Below are 25039 nucleotides of genomic sequence, written 5' to 3'. Positions count from 1 at the left end.
ACCAAGCTCGCAGTTTACGATGAGAAACTTTGTAGCATCCTTTCGGACGATGGCATTTACAGTCGAACCAGTTATTTATTTTTATTTTTTTCATGCGCATTTCTCTCCCCGGTGTTATGTGCTAAAGTAAACGAACGTGCGCGATTCAACATTAAAACTTTACTGCCAAAATAAAATTCTTGCGTTCACCCAATGCGGTAACTCACACCAAAATAATTGTTATCCGTGTTTCCTTCGTAAAGTCACACTATCATAGGGGTGTCTGGGTTGGGAATTGAAATTATGGAAACAACAAAGACACATAAATCAATGTGGACATGGAAGTCCAACCTCTCAACCTCAGCAAATGGTTCCCCTTATTCATGATTGCAATAATTATGTGAAATTAAGCCTTGCAAGGATAACTCAGCAACGATTTACTCACAGCAAGACAGACTGTAGAACAGGGGTCTCAAACTCGATTTTCTTCGGCTGCATCCAGTTTTCTGAAAGAAAATCCCGGATAAAAATATAACTTTGTGATTAGATTTTCTTAAAAAAAATAATAATTGAGAATTAGTGAGAGAAAAATAATAATGGGGAAAGAGTACTTGAGTCAAATAGATTACTAATTAACCATGTACTAACCGTGGCTTCTTGTACAATAACTTGAAGCAAATACAAGTACAGCCAATTGCTTCAAGCGGATGAAACATGTTAAACACATGGAAAAAAGTCACTAAAAGTTATGTGTGGGGTGCAACCACTGTCCTTTTTAGCTTCCGTTCAACCACAGTAAAGACCTCCTCCCCAAAGGTATTTAGAATTCCTACATTTAACTTCCGTATCAAGGCAACGGCCTCACAATGTCGTCGTGCGGGCCGCATCTGGCCCCCAGGCTGCATGTTTGAGACCCCTGATGTAGAAATTAAACAAAGATAATTTGTGTTAACGAGTTGTTCTTAGTTCTTAGTTCTTGATCCACTTGCAGTAAATAAAATTATACAAAGCAGATGTTAAAAAAAATCCGAACAAAAATTTTTAAACTGCGTACAATTTAAAATTGTCAAAAAACAACATGAAATATGGGGTAAACGTCATGATCCGACATGCCTGCTTCCCCAAAGCGCGCCAACAAGGGGTATGGAACTGGGCACACCTGCGTCAAATTTCCCCACACCTGATAGTGATGACCCAGCGCCTTTATAATAACTGACTGGACAGCACATGAGGTTGGGTCATTGGCACTTTCATCATGTCTTCTGTTACCATGTCAGTGTTCTGGTTTCTACACTTTACTAGATGTCTTAAGATGTGGTTTGGGTTTGTTTGTTGTTCCTGTTTTTTGTTGATAAATACTATTCTTTGTTGAGCATACCTGCCTCCATTCCAGCTTTCCTCTATTTGGGTTCACCTCCGCAAACGTGACAGAATGACCCAAACACCAAAGGGCCCAGAAGAAAGCTTCATCATCCCCGTCCCGGGGGCGAGGCAAGGGTTCCTTGCCTGCTTCTGTACCCTGTCCTGGCGGCCAGGGAACGGTTTCTCGGCTGCTTCCGTATCCTGTGCCCGTGTCAAAAGGAGTAGCTCGGCAGTAGCTCAGGAGGTAGAGCGCTAGTCTTGGGATCAAGGGATCCCAGTTCGAATCCCAGCTCGTCCGTGTTACATGTCGAAGTGTCCTTGGGTAAGACACTGAACCCCTAATACCCCCAATAAGCAGGTTAGCGCCTTACATGGCTGCAAGGCCGCTATTGGGAAATGTGGAGCAGATTGTAAAGCGCTTTGGGAAGTAATTGACTTGAAAAGCGCTATATAAATGCAGATCATTTCATTTCACTTCATCTCTTAACAGCTTCTGGTCCTGTTTCGGGGAAGGACTATCTGCTGCAGCCCCTGTGATTTTTTTCCCCTTCTTTTTGGTCTATCAGGCATCAGACTATTGAGGGGGTTTGGGCTTATTGTCAGTGTCTGGCGTGCAACCTTCCCCATAAGGCGCACACCAGGGGGTGTGGAACTGGATACACCTGCATACGATCTCCCCACCGCTGATTGTGATTACCCTGACTGTTTATAATGACCGTTTAGACAGCGCGCAGGGTCTGGTCATTGCCATTTCCATGTCACCTCTATCGTGTCTTCTGTTACAATGTCAGGTTTAGTTTTTGTTTCTGTCTTGGACACTTTGACAGCTGTTTGGAGACCTAGTTTGTTTGTGTCAGTTGTTTCCCTTTTTTTTTCAATAAATGCCAATCCTTTGTTTCACATACCTGCCTCCGTTCTGGCTTCCTTGCGCAAACGTGACAGTATAAGTTGACAGGTATGAAATATGCATCTATGCCCTCTCGTAAGATTAAAGCTCCACCCATTACATAACAAACTGGCTGCAGTGTTGCCTTTAACAGCAACCTGATGCCTTTCGTTGATGAGAAGGTCTCCTTTCCTCACCTTTTAAGCCAGGTAAGGTATGTGTTGACTTTGTATATACTTTCTGTTTTAAGTTCTTTGACAGGAATTATTTTGTACATTCTAATCAGATGACTTGCAACCATGCTGAGTGAAAATTCTTACTATTGTATCAGCTTTTATTTTTGCGAGGCTGAAAATGATTTATGATAGTCTAATTTCTGTTTGCATTCTGTCGTTAGTAGAAATTGGTTTAGATTCCAACTGGAATCATTCTGGTTAAGGGAATCATGTAAATGTATATTTTTGTACATTTTTAATGTATTTTACATTTTCTTTGGGAGAAAATGTACAAAAATTGGACACACCGTGTTGCACTTTATGTTTACCTCTGTCATTTTTAGCTCCTGGTAAGGGAGGGTAAATAGATTTGGCTGACGTATTTGTCGCTATCTTGCTTCTACGGGCAAAACAAATGTGAGTGAAACAGTGTGTTATGGTCATTTTGAATCCCCGTAGTTTGTATCGTTCTCTATTTTATACACAATATATTTTTATTTTATTTTAGTTGTAATTTTTGAAATGAATATTTATTAATTCCATGCAAAGTAACTACAAACTACACAACCTTCTGAAGACAAAAAGGTCAAATGCATGGTCTCGTATTTCTTAAACAGGAAAAACAAAACCTTTTAGACTTCAGGACAAAGGTATAAATATTTAAGTAATCCATTATTGTTTATATATTTGACCTTAACCTTAAACTTTTAATCATTGAGAGGAAAAAAAGAAAAAGAAAAAAACCTGGAAAGACAGACATTGGACCGCACCTGTGTTGACTCAGAGACAACATTACCTTGGTGATGAATAGTAAAAAAAACAAAAAAAACTTGCCCAACAGGTATGGTAGGACACTGAACAATCGAAGATCGGTTTACATCATCACGTGGAATGACGTTTAAAAAGTAAAGGCAGGTACCCTTCTGAGATGTATTTAATTTTTTTGCATAGCTAAATGCCACATCTAATTCCAAGCAAAACACATATTGTTATTTTGAGTAAAATTTATTTTATTTTTTTAAATCAAGTCATGTTTATTTGTACAGCCCTTAATCACAAAGAGTCTCTAAGAGCGGCACGGATCAAAGACTTTTGGAAACTATTATTACAGACTATTATGACACCATCCTCTCATTTAAAACCTGCATGAGGGCAAATAATACACATATTATCAACATAAAATATAGATTATTCATATGCTATAGAGTATAAGTGTGTTTTAAGCTCAGATTTAAACAGTTCCACTGAGGTTGCAGATTGAATCTCAGGGGGATGAGCATTCCATAGCACCGGGGCCGGGATGGAGAACGCTCTCGAACCTGCGGATCTCTTCTTGGCTCTTGGGATCACTAGTAGACCAGCGTTTTTAGAGCGAAGGCTCCGGACCGGAACAAAGGGGGAAATTAAATCTGAAAGATATGAGGGAGCAAGTCGATGCTTTATTTTGTATAATACCAACAGAACCTTTAAAACACATCTTAAGCTAACAGGGAGCCAATGCAGGTTAGCTAAAATCGGGGTAATGTAATTCAAGTCAAGTCAAGTCAAGTCATCTTTATTTGTATAGCCCTAAATCACGAAGAGTCTCAAAGGGCTTCACAGATTATTACACTATATTACACAGACTATTTTTCAGCCGACGAGAAGAGTAGGTTATTCATATGCTATGGAAAAGAAGTGAGTTTTAAGTTTAGATTCAAACATTTCCACTGAGGTTGCAGATCGGATCTCAGGGGGAAGAGCATTCCACAGCACCGGTGCCCGGATGGAGAACGCTCTCGAACCAGCAGAACACTATAAGTAATAAACTTTCTTGTCTTAGTTATAAGCCTCGCTGCAGCATTTTCTACCAGCTGAAGGCTCTTGATTTTGGACTTCGGGAGACCGGAGAGTAGTGCATTACAGTACTCGAGACGGGAAGTAACAAACGCGTGAATTATTATATCCACATCTGACTGACGAATTTTAGCAATGTTGCGAAGATGGAAGAAAGCTATTTTAGTAAATTTTTTCACCTGTGTTTAAAAGGACAGATCGGGGTCAAATATGACTCCTAAATTTTTAACTGAGTCACTCTGGGTGATATTACATTTGTCAATGTTCAGAGCAGTTTTTGAAAACAAGTCACGACATTTAGATGGACCGATAACTAACATTTCGGTCTTTTCAGAGTTAAATCGCAAGAAGTTGAGTGATATCCGCTCGTTTATCTCCAAATGTCCACAAATTAGTGTGGCAGATTCCTCCATCGGAAGATAAAGTTCAGTGTCATCTGCGTAGCAATGGAAAATGATATTATACTCGCGAATAATATCACCTAATGGAAGCATGTAAATGCTGAAAAGAAGGGGGCCAAATACTGAACCCTGCAGAAAACCACAGGTAACACTAAAAGGCTCAGATGTCATTTCACCATATTTAACACAGTAGTTCCTATCTGAGAGGTAGGATCTGAACCATAAAAGCACTGTTCCTGAGAGACCAATCCATTTTTCCAACCGTTCTAGTAAGATATTATGGTCCACAGTGTCAAAAGCAGCACTCAGGTCCAGAAGCAACAAGAGTGATGAAGCGTCGGAGTCCATTGCCAGTAGAAGATTGGGATGTCTCAGTAGAGTGGTTAGCCCTGAATCCTATTGCATTGATTCAAAAAGATTGTTATCGGATATAAAAGCATTCAGCTGCTGTGCCACAACTTTTTTCAAGTACTTTAGAAATAAACTGTTTGACACAGGTCTATAATTACATAAGCTTTCTGTATCATGTTTGGGTCGTTTTAGTGTAGGTTTAATAACAGCGGACTTAAAATAATAATAATAATAATAATAATAATAATTTCCTTTGTATTGTCATTCTTTGTAACAATGTACACAGAACGAAATGTCGATACACCTGACCCGTTGTAGCGAGCCGATGCAGCCGCAGCCAGCCGCAGGAACTACACGTGAGGAGAGTGATATGTTTATAAAATTTAGAGCTGAAGGTCCAAGGACCCCAAAAGACCTTTAATCAGCAAACCCGATAGCGGGTCTAACAGGCAAGTAGTCGGTTTGGCCGTATTCACCATCTGTTTAAGATTATCGAGTGACAGATCACTAAATTGGGAAAACTTCCCTGGACAGCCACCATGTCGAACATCTATAGATTTCAGCCCTTTAATATGTGATGTATTAACATTGTCTTTAGAAATTCATTTCCGTATGCGTTGAATCTTCTTATTAAAGAAAACTATCTGGGATAATCTGTTGCCTCGTTAGCGATGTTACTGTGTCGAAAAGGATTTTGGGTTATTCTTTTATGCCGCAATCAACTTCAAAAAATAGGCGGATTTTGCGGAGGCAAGGGCTGCTTTATACTTTAACAAGTTGTCACACCAGGTTTGACGGAAAACTTCAAGATTGGTAGCGCGCCATTTTCTTTCAGATCTCCTGCATTCTTGTTCAAGCGATCTAGTTTCATCAGTAAACCAAGGCGTGCGTCTTTTAGGTTGTGATTTAAGCCGTATGAGCGCTACTGCAGCATTAAACTCATTCATGAGTGAGTCAATAGAGCCTTTATATAAAGGAAACGATGCAACTACTCCTGAAAGAAGATCAGAGAGCTTAGAAACTATGCCAGTGCTTATATTGCGTCCGCTGAATCCTTCAGCTTTTTTAATACAACATTTAGCCAGCACCTCAAACATAACTAAATAATGATCAGAAATAACGGTATTTACAACTATTCTATAATAAATGTTAATCAATGTATTTTTTTCAAGGGGCAGTTTTTTATTTAGGACCTCTAGTGGAAATAAGTCATTCATTTACAAAAACAATATTGATTTGGATGATAAGGAAAATTCCATGAATTATCAGATAAACTTTTTTTGAAATACTCGTCGGTCAAGGAATTCTCATTTATTTTACATAACGCGAGGCTCACCTAGGTGCTGACTTAATTGTTTGACATTTTGCAGCAATGAGTACCCCAAAAAACTCAAAAAGACAGGGCAAAATTAAAATAGTGTCTCATGTTTATTTATATTTGTCTTTGTGCTTTTCGACGCATCATTTTTTGTTGTACTTGTACATAGTGCAACATCTAGTGATCAAATAACACACACTGTCCTTCAAATATTGTGACCAAAGCGCAGAAATATTTGATCTTTTTGCACTCTGCTTTCAGCCCCCATGATAGAGCAGACATCTTGAAGGGAAATTATGTATAATTCAGTGCCTCCTTGTGGTAAAAATTGCATTTATTTAAAAACATTTTTGTTTTGATTACAATGCAAAATACATAAACTATCATATAAAAGTGCATTTTTTTTCAAACACTCATAGGTCAAAAAATTTGTATTTATTTTGAATACTAAAATAACCAGTGGCGCCACCAGGCTATACTTGCTTAGAATATGGTGTTCCTACAACCATAGTTCTTAAGAGATCCATCCATTCCTCCAAACAAGGATGTATGTTCATTGAGGTAGTGAAAACTAATCACTTCTTCTTAGTTCACTTAAAAAAACAGTGTACAATTATTGATTTATTTTTAATGTTCACACAGTATCCCCAAAAATACGGGATCTTTTGTTCTTTGGTATTAGGCCACTGAACAGTGTACTGTAGACCATATGTGTCAAACTCAGGCCCACGGGCGAAATTTGATCCGCAGTGTAATAATAATTGGCCCACGAGATCATAGCAAATGTGCATTAGAGCTGGCCCGCAGTATATAATGTGCCTCTAATACTAAAAATCCCACAAAGCTTTTTTAGTATTTTGGCTCCTCACTTCCGTTCACAGTCATTCATCCATGCTCACATCACATCAGACAAAAATAATAATTTCACCCCCCACAAAAATGGCCAAAAGAAAGATAGACAACAGGACCTACCAAGTCTGGTGGGAGGCAAGTTATTTGTTCACGACTGTAAAGGACAAACCTGTTTGTCTTGTGTGCGGAGCTGGCGTGGCTGTAATAAAAGAATATAACATAAGAAGACACCATGAAACGAAACATTATGAAAGTACAAGGAGCTGGACCTTAAGCAGAAGCTGCAAAAGGTGGAGGAGGTGAAAATAAGTTTAGTTTACTGGCAGACCTTGTTCACGAAAGCAAAATCAAAAAGCGAAGCTGCTGTAAAGGCCAGCTTTATTGTGGCAGCAGAGATGGCAAAATCAGCCCGGCCCTTTAATGAGGGAGAGTTTGTCAAAAAGTGCATGGTCAAAGTTTGCGACATTGTGTGCCCAGATAAATAGCAAAAATTTTCTAAATGCGAGCCTGATCAGAAATACCATGGCTGATCTTGTGTGTAAGCTTTCCCATAGTCTACATCAGGGGTGTCAAACTCGTTTTAACTCGGGGGCCACACGATAGAACAAACAATCTGTCGGGGGCCGGACTAGTAGATTAAAGAAAAAGAAAAAGAGATAAAGAAATAAGAGAAAGAGGGAGGGAAAAGGAGAGAGGGCGGGACAAAGAAAAAAAAAGGGAGGGAGAGAGCGTGAGAAACAAAAGATAAAAAGTCAAGAGAGAGGGGGGAAAAGAAAGGGAGAGGAAGAAAGAAGTCCAAAGAGAAATACAAAGACAGAAGGAGAGAAAAGTGGAAAGAAAGTGCGAAAGGTATGAAGAGAGAAAGAGAAAAGAGAGAAAAGGAAAAAAGGAAGTTAGAGCAAAAGAGGTTAAAAGACACAGAGAGAGAAAGAGACAAAGAGCAACAAAGGAAGAGAAAAAGCGAGACACTGAGAGTGAAAGAGACAGAGACAGAGTGGAAAAGAAAGAGAGAGAGAGAGAGAGAGAGAGAGAGGGAGAGAGAGAGAGAGGGAGAGAGAGAGAGAGAGAGAGAAATAAATACAAGTACAATGTATTTGTGAGAGGCACTTGGCTTTGGCAACATCAAGTTGACATATTTCAACCTGCAGCTTGTTCTTCTCTTGCGCTTCTCTGAGTGTTGTATCGCGGGCCGGATTCAATCCCTTAGCGGGCCTGATTTGGCCCGCGGGCCGCCTGTTTGACACCTGTGGTCTACATGAACAACTAATTAAATAGTGGTCAGTTCCCATGTTTTCTCCCTGACACAATGCCTCAATTATGCACCCAAGCTGCTCAGATGCTCTCAAAGTTCAGCAGCACATATCTATGTGAGCAACTGTTCTCTATGATGAACGTGAACAAAATACCTCACAGAAGTCAACTCACTGATGAGCACCTTCACTCCGTTCTTAGCCTTTCCTCAGCTAAGAGCCTGACTCCAGACTTTGACAAATTTGCATCTAAGAAAATATGCCAGGATTCTGGCTTAGACCAATGTGCAGAGTAAATCAGAGCGTAGCAAACTGAGCTTGAATATATCTGTTTTTTATGCACTTTTTCGACTGCAACGCATGGTCTGTCAATAGTTGAAATGTTGGATTTTTATCGAATGACATTATTATTTTTGTTCTGGCTTTGAAAAAGGAACTTGAAGGCAAAAGGGGAAATACATACTACTTTATGTATTTAAAAAAGAAATGAATACCACTATGTCTCTTATTTTAAATTTAATTTCTCATGTTTTTGTTTTAGTTGTTCCAAATGCTGTGTTTAAACAAAACTAAAGTTTGTTTCCATATGGAAAGGTTAAACATCACATATCAGTTGCAGTAAATGTTTCAATACATATTGGCTTTGGCCAGTGACTTTACTTCTCTGCTTAATTTTGGCTCACTGTGAATTTGAGTCTGACACCCCTGGTGTAGACAATGTGGGAGCCCTATCCAGAAACCCTAGAAAAGATTAAAAACCCTAGTTTCAGGGCCAAACCCTAGCTGGGAACCCTAGCTGGAAACCCAAGGAATACTGAAAAACTCTAGTTTCAGGGCCAAAACCTGATTGGAAACCCTATCCGAAAACCCTAGCAACACTTCAAAACCCTATTTTTAGGCAGTAACACTAGTTAACAAACCCAACTGGAAACCTAAGAAACACTTTAAAACCCCAATTTCAGTGTCTAACCCTAGTTGAAAAACCGAATCAGAAAGTCTAGAAACACTTTAAAACCCCAATACCCGAACCAAACCCTAGTTGAACCACCTAACAATGCTTTAAAACTCTAGTTTTAGCACCAAACCCTTGATGGAAACCCTTGTAACGTGTTAAAACCCTAATTTACGAACGCTAGTTAGAAATCGTGGCCCAAAGCCATAGAAGTCCTTTAAAACATGTTCAGCTCCAAACGCTTGGAATACTTTATATGTGTTTTAAGTTATACCGAGTGCTGAGACACCTGTAAGACATTTGAAGCATTACACACATCTGACCAAACAAGTTGAATAAAATGGATGGGAAAATTGAATTTTTAACTTCTGATCTTCAACCCAGGGCTACTTTTCTGTCTCAACTCAGGGTCATCACATCAAGAACTGACCTCTGCTGACCGAGGTCTCAGCTATGAACTGGTCGGCATTGGAGGCCCTCCTGAGTGGGGTAAACAAGTACTCCACGGCGTTCGGCCGCGTCTGGCTCTCCATGGTCTTTGTCTTCCGGGTGTTGGTGTTCGTGGTAGCGGCGCAACGGGTGTGGGGCGACGAAAGCAAAGATTTTGTGTGCAACACGGCCCAGCCTGGTTGCACCAACGTCTGCTATGACTCTGTCTTCCCCATCTCCCACATCCGCCTTTGGGCTTTGCAGCTTATCTTCGTCACCTGCCCGTCCCTGATGGTGACGTGTCACGTGAAGTACCGTGAGAAAAAGGACTTAGCGTACACCGCCTCGCATAAGGGTGCGCACCTCTATGCAAACCCGGGGAAGAAACGTGGAGGTCTTTGGTGGACCTACTTGGTAAGGATGGTAAAGATAATGTTAAATACAATGACCCCTCTACATACAAGCTATTATAGTTATGAGACATTTGCGATAGCAGATGTCTTTTTTTAGTTTTTTTGTGTTATGATTTTGGGAAACTGGGTGAATCAGTATTCAGTTATTTCTTATGGTTAAAATGTGTTGAAGATAAGAACAATTCTAGATATGTGTCAAGAAACATTTGATGAGGCACGGAATTAGAGTGCAGAAACACAGATTAGTTTAGCAACTGAGGTCATTATTCGGACAGGGTTAGGTTGCAATGTAACAATCATGGTCCAGGATGCAGGCCAGGAGTTGGTGGTTCAGCAAACTCAAACAGTGAAGGCGAAAGTTCCAGGAAGTCCTTCGGGGGTATTTGTATCCAGAAAGGGCAGGCATTCATTCAGTAAACTGGATTTACAAAAAAACTTGAGACAAAAGTGCTTAGGACATGACAATGAAGGCAAAGAACTAGCACAGAACAAAGGGAACACAGTTTTTAAATGGTGATGAGATAGAGTCCTGATAGGAGAGATTTCAGGATAAGTGACCACAGCTGAGGGGAGGAAAATTGAACCAGTAAGTGAGTCACCAAATAAGGTGAGGACGAGAGACATCGGGAGAAAAAAGAGGGAGAGAGGGAAGTGCAACTGTGCAACAGTGCAACAGCATGACAATACAAGTTTGACAAGCTTGAATGACAAGGGGCCATTGTAGTTATGTCATTCTCAACCTGGGTTTGACCAAACTTCAATAGTCTTGTAAGTTTGAATGGTTCATGGATGTCTGATACTAGTTCTGATGTTCTCTTCTTTCATTTTAATTAGGTGAGCCTGATTTTTAAGGCAGGATTCGACGCTGGCTTCCTGTACATTCTCCACTACATTTACAAAGGCTACGATCTACCCAGGGTTTCCAAGTGTTCCCTGGAACCTTGCCCCAACACTGTGGACTGCTTCATCTCCCGACCTACTGAGAAAAAAATCTTCACCCTCTTCATGGTGGTCTCGTCTGTGATCTGCATTTTGATGTGCATCTGCGAGATGATCTACTTCATCTGCAAGCGCGTCATGAAATTAAAGAGGAGACGACATGAAGCTCAAATGAAGGAGTTTGCCGGCAATCACGAAATGACACCGCTGGCGGTGCCCAGATCCGTCCGGGTGGATCCCACAGCCTCTGAACACAACTTGAATAACATGCCAGCTGAGGATGTAGACAAAGACCATAAAAATGATTTGCAGGAAAATGGCAGGGTGCGGAAACTTTAAGGAGCTGGATATCTCTAAGACTCTGTGTGTGGATGCTGTTCAGATACAGTATGCAAAGCTATTAATCACCTCAGAGAAGACTTGTAAATTGCCTGATCATTATTGCATGCATGTGTATATATGAAAATATGAGATGTTTGGCGTTGCTGTTGTCAACTGTGCGTGGACCGAAACTTCAGTAGTATGGTCACGTCACAAGATCATCAGGACTCACCACAATAATTCTCCAGGGCACAGTCCATTTGGGCAGGAGGAGAGGAAGAACAAAAAATAACTGGGAAGACAACATGAAGGAATGGACTCTTGCAACTTTGCCACGACCCAAGAACAGGCCAGGGACCGTCAACAGTGGAGAAAGCTGTCCAGAGTTGTGTACTCATTGGTGCCCCGACAACCCATGCAGTCAAGGGATCTGTGAACCGTGAACCAGGATGAGCGACCATAAATACCTATACACAAGCATTTAAAAGTTTGGGTCTCTTAGAAATGTCCTGATTTTTTTAGAAAAAGCACAATTTTCCGATGCAGATAACATCAAACTAATCAGAAAACCGCCACCGACATTGTTGATGTGGTTAACAACTATATGAGTGCAAAATCACTCTAGTAAAATAGTACATTGTGTTTGCTAATTGCATTTGAAGGATAATAGATCAGTAGAAAACCCTTGTGCACTGATGATAGCACGGCTGACAACAGTTAAGCTGGTTAAAGAAGCTATAGAACTATGGGTGTGATTAAACTTTCAGAATTGAGACAATCTCTTCTTGTTCTAGGAAAAAACTGAAGATCTCCAACAAAGATGTGTACTACTCCCTTCAGATAACAGCACAGACAGGCTCAAACGAGAGTAGAAAGATAAATGGCAAGAGGACTAGTATATTAGAGTCTATCATTTGAGAAATAGGACGTATGGGTTCTCAAAGGGCAGACTGGTTAAATAGTAATCGCAAAATATTAATGTCAAAATTCACAGTGAAGAGGTGACTCCGAAATGTTCGCCTTCATGCAGGATGGGAAAGAAATGGCCAATTCTAAGACTGTCCGAAATAAATGAGAATCATACCAGCAAAGGGACACATATATTGTATAACTCATTTGTTAGATATCAGTATGTTTTCATTGAAAACAACATTTTCTGAGTGACCGGAACTTTTGAACGACTATGTATACCTTCTTCAACAATGGCGAAAAACAAATGTAACATTTTTGATCTTGTTTTTAATTTTGTGTTATTTCTTTACATGGTATACAAATATGCTGATAAGACAGCTTCATTATTGAGTAGAAACATGTTCTCGATAGGACACTCCTTTGAGAGACGAAAATCTGTCTCACACGGGTCACCAATCCTCTATCAAAAATATTTTAGCATATCTAAAGAGAGCACGTCTTTAACATAGCATGCCATTATATTTTTTAAAATTGTTTTCTATTTTTTGAGTCCAGCTCACTAAAAAGAACAAAAACTTAAGTAATCTGTTTAAATTTTGGCATTGGATGCCTTTTGTATATACATACACTGTAATTCTAAATGAAATACACATTAGGGCATTTGTGTTTTATGCGCTAGAAAATCAGATAAACTTTTACAAAAAGACTTTATGAGGAAAATTTTTCCTTCAAAATAAAAAATAGGATCCACGGATTTTTGTATCACGGTACAGTTGCTCTTCCTGATCGTTTTAAAGTTTGTTAATCTTAAAAGTATATATTACTGAGTATCTGCTTGAAGTGAAATTCAGTGCATTGTTTGACTTTTTTCAAATGCCCTAATTTTTCTTTGACTACAATTATTGTATTTGGCGATAAGGCCTCCTCTAGATCTTTGGATTTTGTTGCTGTTTTTTGTTTGTTGGTTCCAAATATCGCTTGGCTCTTTTCTCCACCTTTCAAGGCACTCAAAGCACTTTCTCACCACTAATAAAAGCGTTTTACTATTGTGCTCAAGAATTCTTTGGCATGTTCTTAGAACCTCGGAAAAAAACTGTCCCTCTTGTTTCATTTTCATTCCATCTGGAAACTCTCTAAAGCAGTGGTTCTCAACTTGTTTGACTTCAAGACCCAGCATCCCACCCTAATTACAAGTTGATACCAAAATAAAGACAAAAATGTCAACTTCTTATATGCAATAAATGTAAGTATTGTGTAGTTAAACCCGAGATTGTTAGAAAAAAAATCAAATTCAAGAAAAAAACGAAATGACAAGCGAAACCAAAACGACTTCAAGATATAAAATTCCCATAAATGCTCAAACAACTGCATTATTAATGAAATCCCAAACACTTCACTTCAGTAGCTTGTCATTTTAACACACTCAATATGCATTAACATAAAATGAAAAAGTGAAGCATTTTTGTCAAGCCTAGCGGGGTTTTATCTTCTTTTCTGTCCACCCAGAAGTAAAGTGCACTCGTGCAGCCGCAATCCATTATCCCCGATAAAATATTGCTCCGAGCGGGAACCGGCAGAGCCCACTTTTGGCTTGCATTATTGTCATTTCCGCCTAAAATGAATTGCACTCGTGTAGCAGTAATCGTTTATCCCATATCCCATATTTCTGTGAGCAGGGACCAGAAGAAGGCCCATTTTTGGGGAGGCGTGCCATTCTGTAATGCCTGCTTATAAGCAGGGTCCATTATCCCCTGTTGACTACTGCTAAGATAGGACTCGGCACAGCACTTTTTTAGTTGAAGCATGCAGTTGAGGCCTACTTAGAATGAACTCTACTGTTTAGGCTGAGCTCCATAATCCCCAGTCTACTGTTGCTAGGAGCAGGGGCCGGGAGAGCAAATTCATTTGTTCAAGAAGTTTTTTTTCTATTTTTCCTGCCTAAGATGAATAAACATCCTGCTGCGACTGGATGTTAAATATTAGGAAGCTTACTATCTTTGTAGCATTTTTTTGAAAAAGGGCCACCCACTAAAAATAGCTCTGCAAACTACTTTTGGACCAAAACCTATAAGTTGAGAAACACTGCTCTGAAGCAAAGCTTTATCTGGTTCTCGCTATGTTTTTGTGATTGCTGGCTTTTTTATCTATTATTTATTTGATTTATTTTTTGACGTTTTGTATATTTGGGTTACTGAAGACTCCAAAATGAATTTGAAAACTGCATGAAAAATAAACAATGAAACATTCAAACATGATTTCGTTCTATCTGGGTACGCCTGTTAAATTAATTAGTGGAAAAGAACAACTACTGTATAATGTTTGGAATGGTTTACATCTCTGCAACTTAACCTTAGATTCTCCTTTGCATCTGTTTTACCTGTACACAAGAAATGTAAATGCACCACTTATCCTCAGTAGGGTCACGGGGGTGTTGGAGCCCATCCCAGCTGTCTTCAGGCAGTAGGCAGGGGACACCCTGAACTGGTTGCCAGCCAGTCGCAGGGCACACAGAGACGGAGGACTCACTTGCTCATTCACACCTAGGGACAATTTGGACTGGCATGTTTTTGGAATGTGGGAGGAAACTGAAGTGCCCCCAGGAAACCCACGCAAGAACAGGGAGAACATGCAAACTCCACACAGGAGGTTCGATCTCATGACCTCAAAATTGTGTCGCACATGCGCTAACCACTGCGGCGCCATGCTGCCATTGTCATGATTGCTGATTTAGGGCACCTGTGACTGCCCAATTGGCGCCAACAGCCCTGAGAGCTGATCGGTTCAGAGACTCCTTTTAAACCCCCGATTTCAAGAGGAAGCCGTCAGATCGTTGCAAACCGATGCTCCCAGCTAGGCAAGCTCATACCTTCAGACATTTTTCCTGCCCTGTTTTCTCCTACCTGATACCTGTTGCCGACCTGTTCCTGGACCCCTTTTTGCCCTGTTCTGCCATCCCTACATCCGACCTGTTTTGCCCCGGTTTCTGTCTGATACCTGTTGCCAACCTCGTTTCTGAACTCGATACCGCCCTTGCTCTCCCGTCCCAACTAATGACCAGTATCCCTGCAGTCTACGATTATCCTCGCTCGACACGGAAGTGCCACTTCTGCATTCCAGCCACTGCTACCCATGTCCTTCAATCATTGGATTGTGAAAGCAAGTCCTGCTCTCCCTCTTTATCAATAAAACTGAGTAAACTTACGCTACTGGGTCCTGTCTCTGTTTCTGGTCCGTCACAGCCATATATATATATATAGATAGATATCTATATATATATATCTATATATCTATATATATATATATATATATATATAGATATATATATATATATATATATATATATATATATATATATATATATATACACATATAACCCTATAGCCCTAACCCTGAAACAGAAAATAAATCATATAACAAAGTAAAAAAAACACTAAATGGAAAATGACGTCTTTGAATACCAAATAAAGCTTGATTATGAAATGAACTATTAAATATGTTTTTGTTTTTTTCCCCATGCCGCTTTCAGTTGTATTGTTTGCTGGTACGTTGCAAAAACAGACAATGGAACGAGGAAACTACTTGACCTAAAAACTTGATTATTTAACTTGAGAATAAGTATATAAGTATATATAAATAAAAGGTATAGACAAGCAAATATATAAGTATAATAATAATAATCAGAAAGCATATTTGCTGCACTCTAAAAAAATAAGTCTTCATCTCCTTTTTGTCTTTTCATATTTTCAGTTTTAAAAGGTATCAGTCCTTTGAACAGCTGACTGTTTCGTTTCGGTGCTGGTTGGGAATTTTCCAGGAAGGCGAATAGAAAATGTTTGAAATTGAAACCGGTTTTGCTTCAATGAAAGTAACAACAAAGAAATCAGATTTTTTTTTTTCTCTGTTTTATTTTGACATCGTGTATAAACCTAAAGCAGGTCCTCATTTCAAGCTGTCGTGCTTAGATTTTATCAGCTCCTGTCAAAATGTAATTGATTGGAGTCAGAATGGAATAAAAAATAGTACTTAGTTACAGTTATTAGTTACTTCATTTAAAAAAGTAACTCAGTTACCATCCAGTTTACTGACACTAAAAAGTAGTGTACTGTATAACCCCAAAAGTAACTACAGTATCTAGTTATGGATTGCCATATACAGTATACTCGCATAGGAGCTGACCCCCTGAAACTGTTTCAAAGTAACCAAATATAAAAAGAAATCGAAGAAAACCTGTATACCAACCTGGAGAAGCAGTGAAACCTTCATATTTCTCTAAAAATCGCAAAAAAACACTTAGCTGAGACGTTCCATATCCATTTTGTCTCTGGTTCTAAAACTGTTTTGGGGTACTGTCGAAATTTTACAAATAAATTTGTAAAAACATTTGCCATGAATTGTGTGCAAATAGATTCCCCATTTATTCTCCATTAGATTGTTGTTCCTGTATAGGCATGCCCCCTCCCGAGGCGTTGCCTATCATTCATTATTGGGACACACAACCAAATACATGCATATAATCTGACCCCCTGATGTGTGCATTTTTTTTATTTCATAGATGTAAATCAGGCCTGGATACGAGTTTATGCGGTAGGGAGAAATTCGTTGTCCTCGTGTTCTGAGCTTGATATCGTGATACCATAAGTGTATTCAATTGTACTTTGTATGCAAATATAAAAGTACCTACCCTTTAAATCAGTGGTTTCTTACTGGTTTAACTTAAGGACCCACCCGCTCATCCCCATTTACAAGGTGCGACCCAGATCAAGTTAAAAAAATCCATGGCTGAGTTGTATTAAATGATTTTGATCTCTCTCTCTCTCTTTCTCTCTCTCTCTCTTTCTCTCTCTCTCTTTCTCTCTCTCTCTCTCTTTCTGTCTCTCTCTTTTTTCCTTGCTCTCTATTTCTTACTTTGCTTCTCTCTCTATTATCTTTCTTTTTTTCTCTCTCTTTCTCTCTCTCTCTTTCTCTCCATCCTTCTTTTTCTATTTTTTTCCAGAATATTTATTTCTCTCTTTTTTCTTTCAATGTGTAATTTTTTCACCTCTTCTCTCTTTCCCCTCTCTTTATTTTTATTTATTTAATTTGTTTGTCTTTTTCCTTCTCTCGCTTTTTGTTTTTGTATATCTCGCATTACCTATCTCTATCTTTTTTGTTTCTTTTATTCTCTTTATTTTTCTCTCTCTCTTTAATTATCTACCTCTCTCGCTTTTTCGCTCTCTCTATTTTGACCACTTCTACCTCTATCTTTATCTTACTTTATATCTCTATGTTTGCCTCTTTTTCTCTTTTATTATGTTTATCTATCTCTCTCTCTTCCTTTACCTATCTCTCATTCTCCCTCTCTCTCCCTCTCTCTCTTTCCTTCTCTATTTTTCTTTCTCTTTCCAGTCCCTCTACGTTTTTACCCTCTCCATCTATCTCTTTCTTTCTTTCTTTCTGTCTTCCTTTCTGCCTTTGCTCCTCTGTGTCTAGCAAACAGGCTTTTTTATTGTACTCTTTCAGAAAGGGCTTTTTTCTTTCCACTCTTCCATAAAGGGCATATATATATATATATATATATATATATATATATATATATACAGTATATATATACAGTATATATATATATATATATATATATATATATATATATATATATATATATATATATATATATATATATATATATATATATATATATATATATATATATATATATATATATATATATATATATGTATATATATATATATATACAGAACAAGACTAACAGTTGCCTTGTGCACACATTGTCCCACATCAGTTGTGTATGCCCTCAGGTCATCCAGCGTGATCATGTACCTCTTGGTTGCTTCTCTTATTGGTTTTCTCCTTGTTTTAGTCAAAGGTTTAGTGACGGTCAGGTCTTGGTAGGTTTGCAAGAGTTGTATGCTCTCTACATTTTGATATTATTGCTGGTACTGTGGTCCGGGAGATGTGTAAATGTTGCAAAATCGCATTAGAGCCCATTCTGGCTTTGAACGTTTCGAGTACTTTATCCCGGACCTGCCTGGGATGTTTTCTGGTCTTCATAATGCTGTCTGTGCTCCAGTGTCTCCTTACACAGTGCTATGAACCCAACACAGAGCTGGTGCATTTAAACTGGGAATTAATGACACACTGGTACACTCTGTTTGTCATTGTTACTCATTCAGGTCAACATTGGACCATTCAGAAGTCATCAGGGAACTTCATGAGTCAGTTGGTTGAGCTCAGAGAACAAGGTGCCAACATTTTTGCAACACCTACTTTTCAGTTTTTTCAGTGTTGATATAGTATACAAAGTTGAAATAACTTGGCTTCCCTTCACATTTGTGTCTCACATCTTGTTGTTTCCTAGAAAATTGTTTCATTTTTCCTTAACATTTGAATCTTAATGTGAGACAATTTTACAAAAAGATCTTGAGAGGCCAATACTTTCTCTATGCACTCTAAACAAACCTAACATATGTTTTCTGTTTATGTTTTTTTTTCAGAAATGGATAATAGTGTGCTAGCTATATGTAGTACTAAAAAAGCTGAAGGATTTAGCGGACGCACTATAAGCACTGGCACAGTTTCTGAGCTCTCAGATCTTCTTTCAGGAGCAGTTGCATCCTTTCCTTCATACAAAGGCTCTATGGACTCACTCATGAATGAGTTTAATGCTCCCCTGGCTAGTGTCCTGGATTCAGTAGCGCCCATACGGCTTAAATCACGAACTAAAAGACGCACGCCTAGGTTTACTGATGAAACTAGATCCATTAAACAAGAATGCAGGAAATCTGAAAGTATATGGCGCGCTACCAAGCTTGAGGTTTTCCATCAAACCTGGTGTGACAGCGTGTTAAAGTATAAAGCGGCCCTTGCCTCTGCAAAATCAGCCTACCTTTTGAAGGTGATTGCGTCACAAAAGAACAACCCCAAAATCCTTTTCGACACTGTAGCATTGCTTACAAGGCAACAGATTATCCCAGATAGTTCTACCCATTCAGCCCATGACTTTGTGGTTTTCTTTAATAAGAAGATTCAATGCATAAAGGAAGAAATTTCTAAAGAAAGTGTTAATACAACACATAATAAAGGGCCTGCGATTGGCTGGCAACCAGTTCAGGGTGTCCCCTGCCCAATGCCCGATGATTGCTGGGATGGGCTCCAGCACCCCCGCGACCCTACTGAGGATAAGCGGTGTAGTTAATGAGATGAGATGAGATGAGATGAGATAATAAAGGGCTGAAATCTATAGATGCACGACATGGTGGCTGTCCAGGGAATTTGTCCCTATTTAGTGAACTGTCTCTCGATAATCTTAAACAGGTGAGGAATACAGCCAAACCTATGACTTGCCTGTTCGACCCGCTTCCAGGTTCACTTATTAAAGGTCTTTTTGGGGTCCCTGGACCTTCAGTTCTAAATATTATAAACATATCACTCTCCTCAGGTTTTGTCCCAGCGGCTTTTAAGTCCGCTGTTATTAAACCTACACTGAAACAACCCAACCTTGATCCAGAAAGCTCATGTAATTATAGACCTGTGTCAAACCTACCGTTTCTTTCTAAAGTACTTGAAAAAGTAGTGGCACAGCAGCTGAATGATTTCATATCCGAGAACAATCTTTTTGAATCAATGCAATCAGGATTTAGGGCTAACCACTCTACTGATACAGCTCTGATTAAGGTAACAAATGATCTCCTACTGGCAATGGACTCTGGCGCTTCATCACTTTTGCTGCTGCTGGACCTTGGTCCTGCTTTTGACACAGTGGACCATAATATCTTACTAAAACGGTTGGAAAAATGGATTGGCATCTCAGGAACCGTCCTCTGATGGTTAGGATCCTACCTCTCAGATAGGACGCACTGTGTTAAATATGGTGAAATGACATCTGAGCCCTTTAGTGTTACCTGTGGTGTTCCGTAGGGTTCAGTGCTTGGCCCCCTTCTTTTCAGCATTTATATGCTTCCATTAGGTGATATTATTCGCAAGTATGATATCAGTTTTCACTGCTACGCAGATGACACTCAACTATATCTTCCGTTGCCACACTAAATTGTGGAAATTTGGAGGCCTGCCTCACTGAGATAAAAGAGTGGATGTCACTCAATTTCTTGCGTCTTAACTCTGAAAAGACCGAAATGTTAGTTATTGGTCCATCTAAATGCCGTGACTTATTTTCAAAAACTGCTGTGAACATTGACAAATGTCACATCACACAGAGTGACTCAGTTAAAAATCTAGGTGTCATATTTGACCCGATCTGTCTTTTCAAACACACTCATGTGCGGTCCCTTCTCAAGGTTTCTTCATTTTCCTCATGTTGAGGTTTTTTGAGTTTTTCCTTGCCCTCATGTTGGTTCCAGATCAGGGGATGATGTAATAATTGTCTGAAAAATAGTCTGTGTAATAACCTGTGCAGCCCTTTGAGACTCATTGTGATTAAGGGCTATACAAATAAAAATGACTTGACTTGATCACGAATCACCTTCTTCTGCCTTCTATTGTTTGCTGAATACTGTTGAATACTGATTGTGTCATGTTACTGTTTGACGTTACTACGCACTGATACAAGCACAACTACAGCTATCACTTGTTATTTTCATATTTATTTACTTTATCTCTATCTATATATAATTATTCTTTCCATTCTTGTATTTACATTCCCGTTCTCCAAGAACATGTGGACCATGGTGTTTTGTTTAGGAGAAACGAAAGTGAAAACTTTTGGGCTGAATGCAAAGCGTTATGTTCCACGTAAGGGTAACACTGCACATCACCATCAAAACACCAATCCCACTGTTAAACATGGAGGTTGCAGCATCATGCCAAGTGGTTACTTTTCTTCAGCAGGGACCGGGAAGCGTGTTGGAGTTGATATGAAGTAAGATGGATTCAAATAAAGAATGATTTTGGCAGAAAATCTGTTGGCAGGTTCACCTTCCAACAGGACGATAACCTAAAACTAAAGCAAAATCTACAGGGCAATGGTTTAAAACTACCGATAACAATAAAAAGGTGTTACAATGGCCAAACAAAAGTCCAGATCTCAGTCCTATAGAGCATTTGTGTACAGATCGGAAAAATTCTGTGGGCAAATGATTTACATTAAACCTTAGTGGTGGGGTGCGTACTTTGAGGTGTACTAAAAAAGTTAAAAGTTAAATATTTTCTACTTTAAGTACTCATCTCATCTCATCTCATCAGCTGCACCGCTTATCCTCAGTAGGGTTGCAGGGGTGCTGGAGCCCATCCCAGCAATCATTGGGCAGTGGGCAGGGGGTCAAAAAGCCCTTTTGTTTTAAGTTTTCAAAATGTTTTTGAAGGGAGGGCATTACTTTTGCAAGACACAATACCAATCTTATCAAATCAGTTGTTAAAATGAACTTTTTTCAGGGACTGGCGTCGTGAAGCAGAGCCATAATTATGAAACATGAACATAATTGAAGTCGGATGCTTTCAGTTTCACAATGTTGTCAAAAGAAGGTTTGCTTTTTAAGCAACTTCAATGTGAAAGTAAAACTTAGTATTGAAAATACATCGCATCTAAAGTGCAGCACAAGGTGAGTTTTTGAGCATATTTCTGTTAAATTAACATTTATCTGGGTTTTCCCAAATCATTATTAAATTCTATATAGGTGTCGAGCAATTTTAGAGTAAAAATATTTTAACAATTACACACACATATATATACACAGCTTATGTCTAGTGTCAAACGTGTTTTCCTTTGTTTTATCCAGTAATACATGAAATAATAAAAAGGTTATTAGTAAACTGATATTATTATATAAAATGACAAAATTCAAATCAAAGTTATTTGTAACAAAAATAATCAGCTCAACCAAAATAAAGACACACATTATAATGATCATGTTTTGTGTGGTTTATGTACTATTTAATACAATGATGTAATAATTTTTAGCCCCGACAGTATTTTTGTTCATTTGAAGTTTATTTTTTAACGACTCTTAAAATAGTTAAAAATAAATAAATACTTGAAATTTGAAAATAAAAGCAGCCACATTTGGTCATTATGGACAATAACACTTATTTTGAATATTAATTTTCTTGTTCAGGTACGAGGACAAATTTAAACGATGTATTACAAGTTGAAAAAAACACACACAGGGAAAACAGCGGGCTGGCCTTTTTTACAGCGCTCTAAATGTAAAACACGGTGGTGACGTCTGGAAACATTTATGACCCCTTTCGAGATAAATTAGTCCATGTTTTTGCCAACATTCATTATAAAATGAAAAACAGAAAGTTTGACAGTACTCTATTAAATATTTACAAGATAATATTCATTACTTATTTAAATGAATAAAGTAGTATGTCTCTCCCGTTATCATTTCAAGTTCCCTTTTCAAGTAAATCTTTTTAAAAGCCAACAACAACAGAACCTAAAATAATAATGTCATTTGATAAAAATCCAACATTTCAACGATTGACAGACCAGAGGAAAAAGTGCATAAGAAGCAGATGTATTCAATCTCAGTTTGCTACGCTCTGATTTACTCTGCACATTGGTCTAAGCCAGATATACCTGGCATCTTTTCTTAAATGCAATTTCGTGAAAGTCTGTAGTCAGGCTCTAAGCTAAGGAAAGCCTCAAGACGGAGTGAAGGGTACACGATGTCGCAAACTTCGACCATGCACTTTTTGACAAACTCTCCCTCATTGAAGGGCCGGGCTGATTTTGCCATTTCTGCTGCCACATTAAAGCTGGCCTTTACAGCAGCTTCACTTTTTGATTTTGCTTTCGTTTTATAGTGTCTTCTTATGTTATACTCTTATATGACTGCCACGCCAGCTCTGCACACAAAACAAACAGGTTTGTCCTTTATAGTTGTGAACAAATAATTTGCCTCCCACCTGTCTTGGAACGTCCTATTGTCTATCAGTTTTTGTGGAGGGTAAAATTATTAATTTGTCTGATGCGACCGGGGCTTGGATGAATGACTGTGAATGGAAGTACTTGACGGGTTTTACTGTGTGCCAAAATACTAGCAAAGCATTGTGGGATTTGTAATATTAGCGGCACATTATATACTGCGGGCCAGCTCTAAAGCACATGAAATGATCTCACGGGCCAATCATAATCACACTGCGGGCCAAGTCTGGCCCGCGGGCCTGAGTTTGACACATATGCTTTAGAGGGTTAGGGTTATAGTAGGGATGAGGGTTAGGATTGGGGCTAAAATAAGGGTTAGGGCTAGAGTTTGGGAATAAAGAAAACACTGCTAATCTGTTGCTCTGCTTCCCAGGGCAAAAACAATGAACTGGTCCGCACTACAGGTCCTCGTGGGAGGGGTCAGCAAATACTCCACGTCCTTTGGTCGAGTCTGGCTCTCTGTGGTCTTCGTTTTCCGGGTTTTGGTGTTCGTGGTGGCGGCGCAACGAGTTTGGGGTGACGAAAACAGGAATTTTGACTGCAACACGGAACAACCCGGCTGCTCCAATGTCTGCTATGACTGGGCCTTTCCCATCTCCCCCACCCGCCTTTGGGCTCTGCAGCTCATTTCTATCATGTGTCCCGCGCTGATGGTGACGTGTCACGTCAAGTACAGAGAGAACAGAAATGCACGCAAGTGGGGCAAAAAATACACCCATCCTGGGAAGAAACAGGGAGGTTTGTGGTGGACTTACTTGGTGAGTTCCTTGTTCACTGCAAACCCAGATGAAACATTTGAAGTCTATCCCCGTCATTGGTAGCAAAAAAATTCAAAGTTTCCTTTTCTTCTATTACAGGCTAGCTTGATTTTAAAGGTTGGATTTGAAGCCACGTTCCTCTACCTTCTATTCAAGTTCACTGGATTCAAAATGCCACAGGTTATCAAGTGTTCTCTCGATCCCTGTCCCAACATAGTGGATTGCTATATTTCACGGACCACCGAGAAAAATATTTTCATCATGATCATGGTGGTCTCCTCTGCCGTCTGCTGCTTCATGTGCATTTGTGAGATAATTTATTTCACCCACAGAGGATTGCTGAAATTAAACAACCTCCCCCCGCGCATAAGAGTAGATCCCACCGTCTCAACTCAGGAACTCCTTAAAGAATCAGTCGAGAAAACGAACAACTTATGTAATACAGACAAGATAGTAGAACTTAAAGCAGGGATTTAGTTTAGCTTGGATCCAGACTTAATCATCTCAGGTGGGCCAGATCAGTACAAACAATGTTGACGCCAATTATTCAGCTTTATTTAGTATTTCTTTGCTGAATCATTCAGCCTAGATTTGTATCCTACCCTAAAAATTATAATCGTGGATGAAAGCGATATTTTCTAAGCACAACACATTTATTCGCAAACAATATGATAAAATAAATGATTTTCATGTTTGGCATTGAAGGTGTGAACACATTGTTTATTTTAACAGTCGAAAAATGCCACTTTGCATCTGAAGCAACTCACCACACTGAAGAAATTCAAGTGGGATCTATGGATGAAAATAAGAGAGCCTTAATCGTCATACTACTTTGAAATTAATTCAAAAAAATACATTCAAAATGAGAGCTTTAGCTTTGAATGAGCAATAAAATCAGATACGAATACCATGCTGGGCCGAAAATAATGAAACCCGAGAGCTTGTATTTTGTATGATTTGTGCAAATAAATATTGTGACCTTA

The 25039-nt window shown here is 39.0% G+C and overlaps 2 protein-coding genes across 4 annotated transcripts; both read left to right on the top strand.

Moving 5' to 3' along the window:
* Positions 1–2350: 2350 nt before the first annotated feature.
* On the top strand, positions 2351–13475 carry LOC148371204 (gap junction beta-4 protein-like). Of its 3 annotated transcripts, none has more exons than XM_088329132.1 (3): positions 2351–2436; positions 9811–10245; positions 11079–13475. In XM_088329132.1, exons 2-3 carry the CDS (start codon positions 9856–9858, stop codon positions 11520–11522), a joined length of 834 nt encoding a protein of 277 aa, XP_088185258.1. In that variant the 5' UTR covers positions 2351–2436; positions 9811–9855; the 3' UTR covers positions 11523–13475. The 3 variants fall into 3 exon arrangements, with proteins under 3 accessions (XP_088185258.1, XP_088185259.1, XP_088185260.1); XM_088329133.1 differs by having other exon boundaries at positions 2381–2441; XM_088329134.1 differs by having other exon boundaries at positions 2388–2436; positions 9787–10245.
* An 8425-nt stretch (positions 13476–21900) lies between these two features.
* Positions 21901–25039, top strand: LOC148371203 (gap junction beta-3 protein-like). The gene is made up of 3 exons (XM_088327824.1): positions 21901–21967; positions 23672–24056; positions 24156–25039. The coding sequence occupies exons 2-3, from the start codon at positions 23682–23684 to the stop codon at positions 24531–24533; spliced, it is 753 nt and encodes a 250-aa protein (XP_088183950.1). The 5' UTR covers positions 21901–21967; positions 23672–23681; the 3' UTR covers positions 24534–25039.

Source organism: Urocampus carinirostris, chromosome 2 (assembly GCF_059441175.1).
Source record: "Urocampus carinirostris isolate Australia breed hairy pipefish chromosome 2, RoL_Ucar_1.0, whole genome shotgun sequence".
Taxonomy (NCBI): domain Eukaryota; kingdom Metazoa; phylum Chordata; class Actinopteri; order Syngnathiformes; family Syngnathidae; genus Urocampus; species Urocampus carinirostris.
The sequence above is the reverse complement of the archived record's forward strand: the minus strand, read 5'-3'. Positions and strand labels throughout refer to the sequence as shown.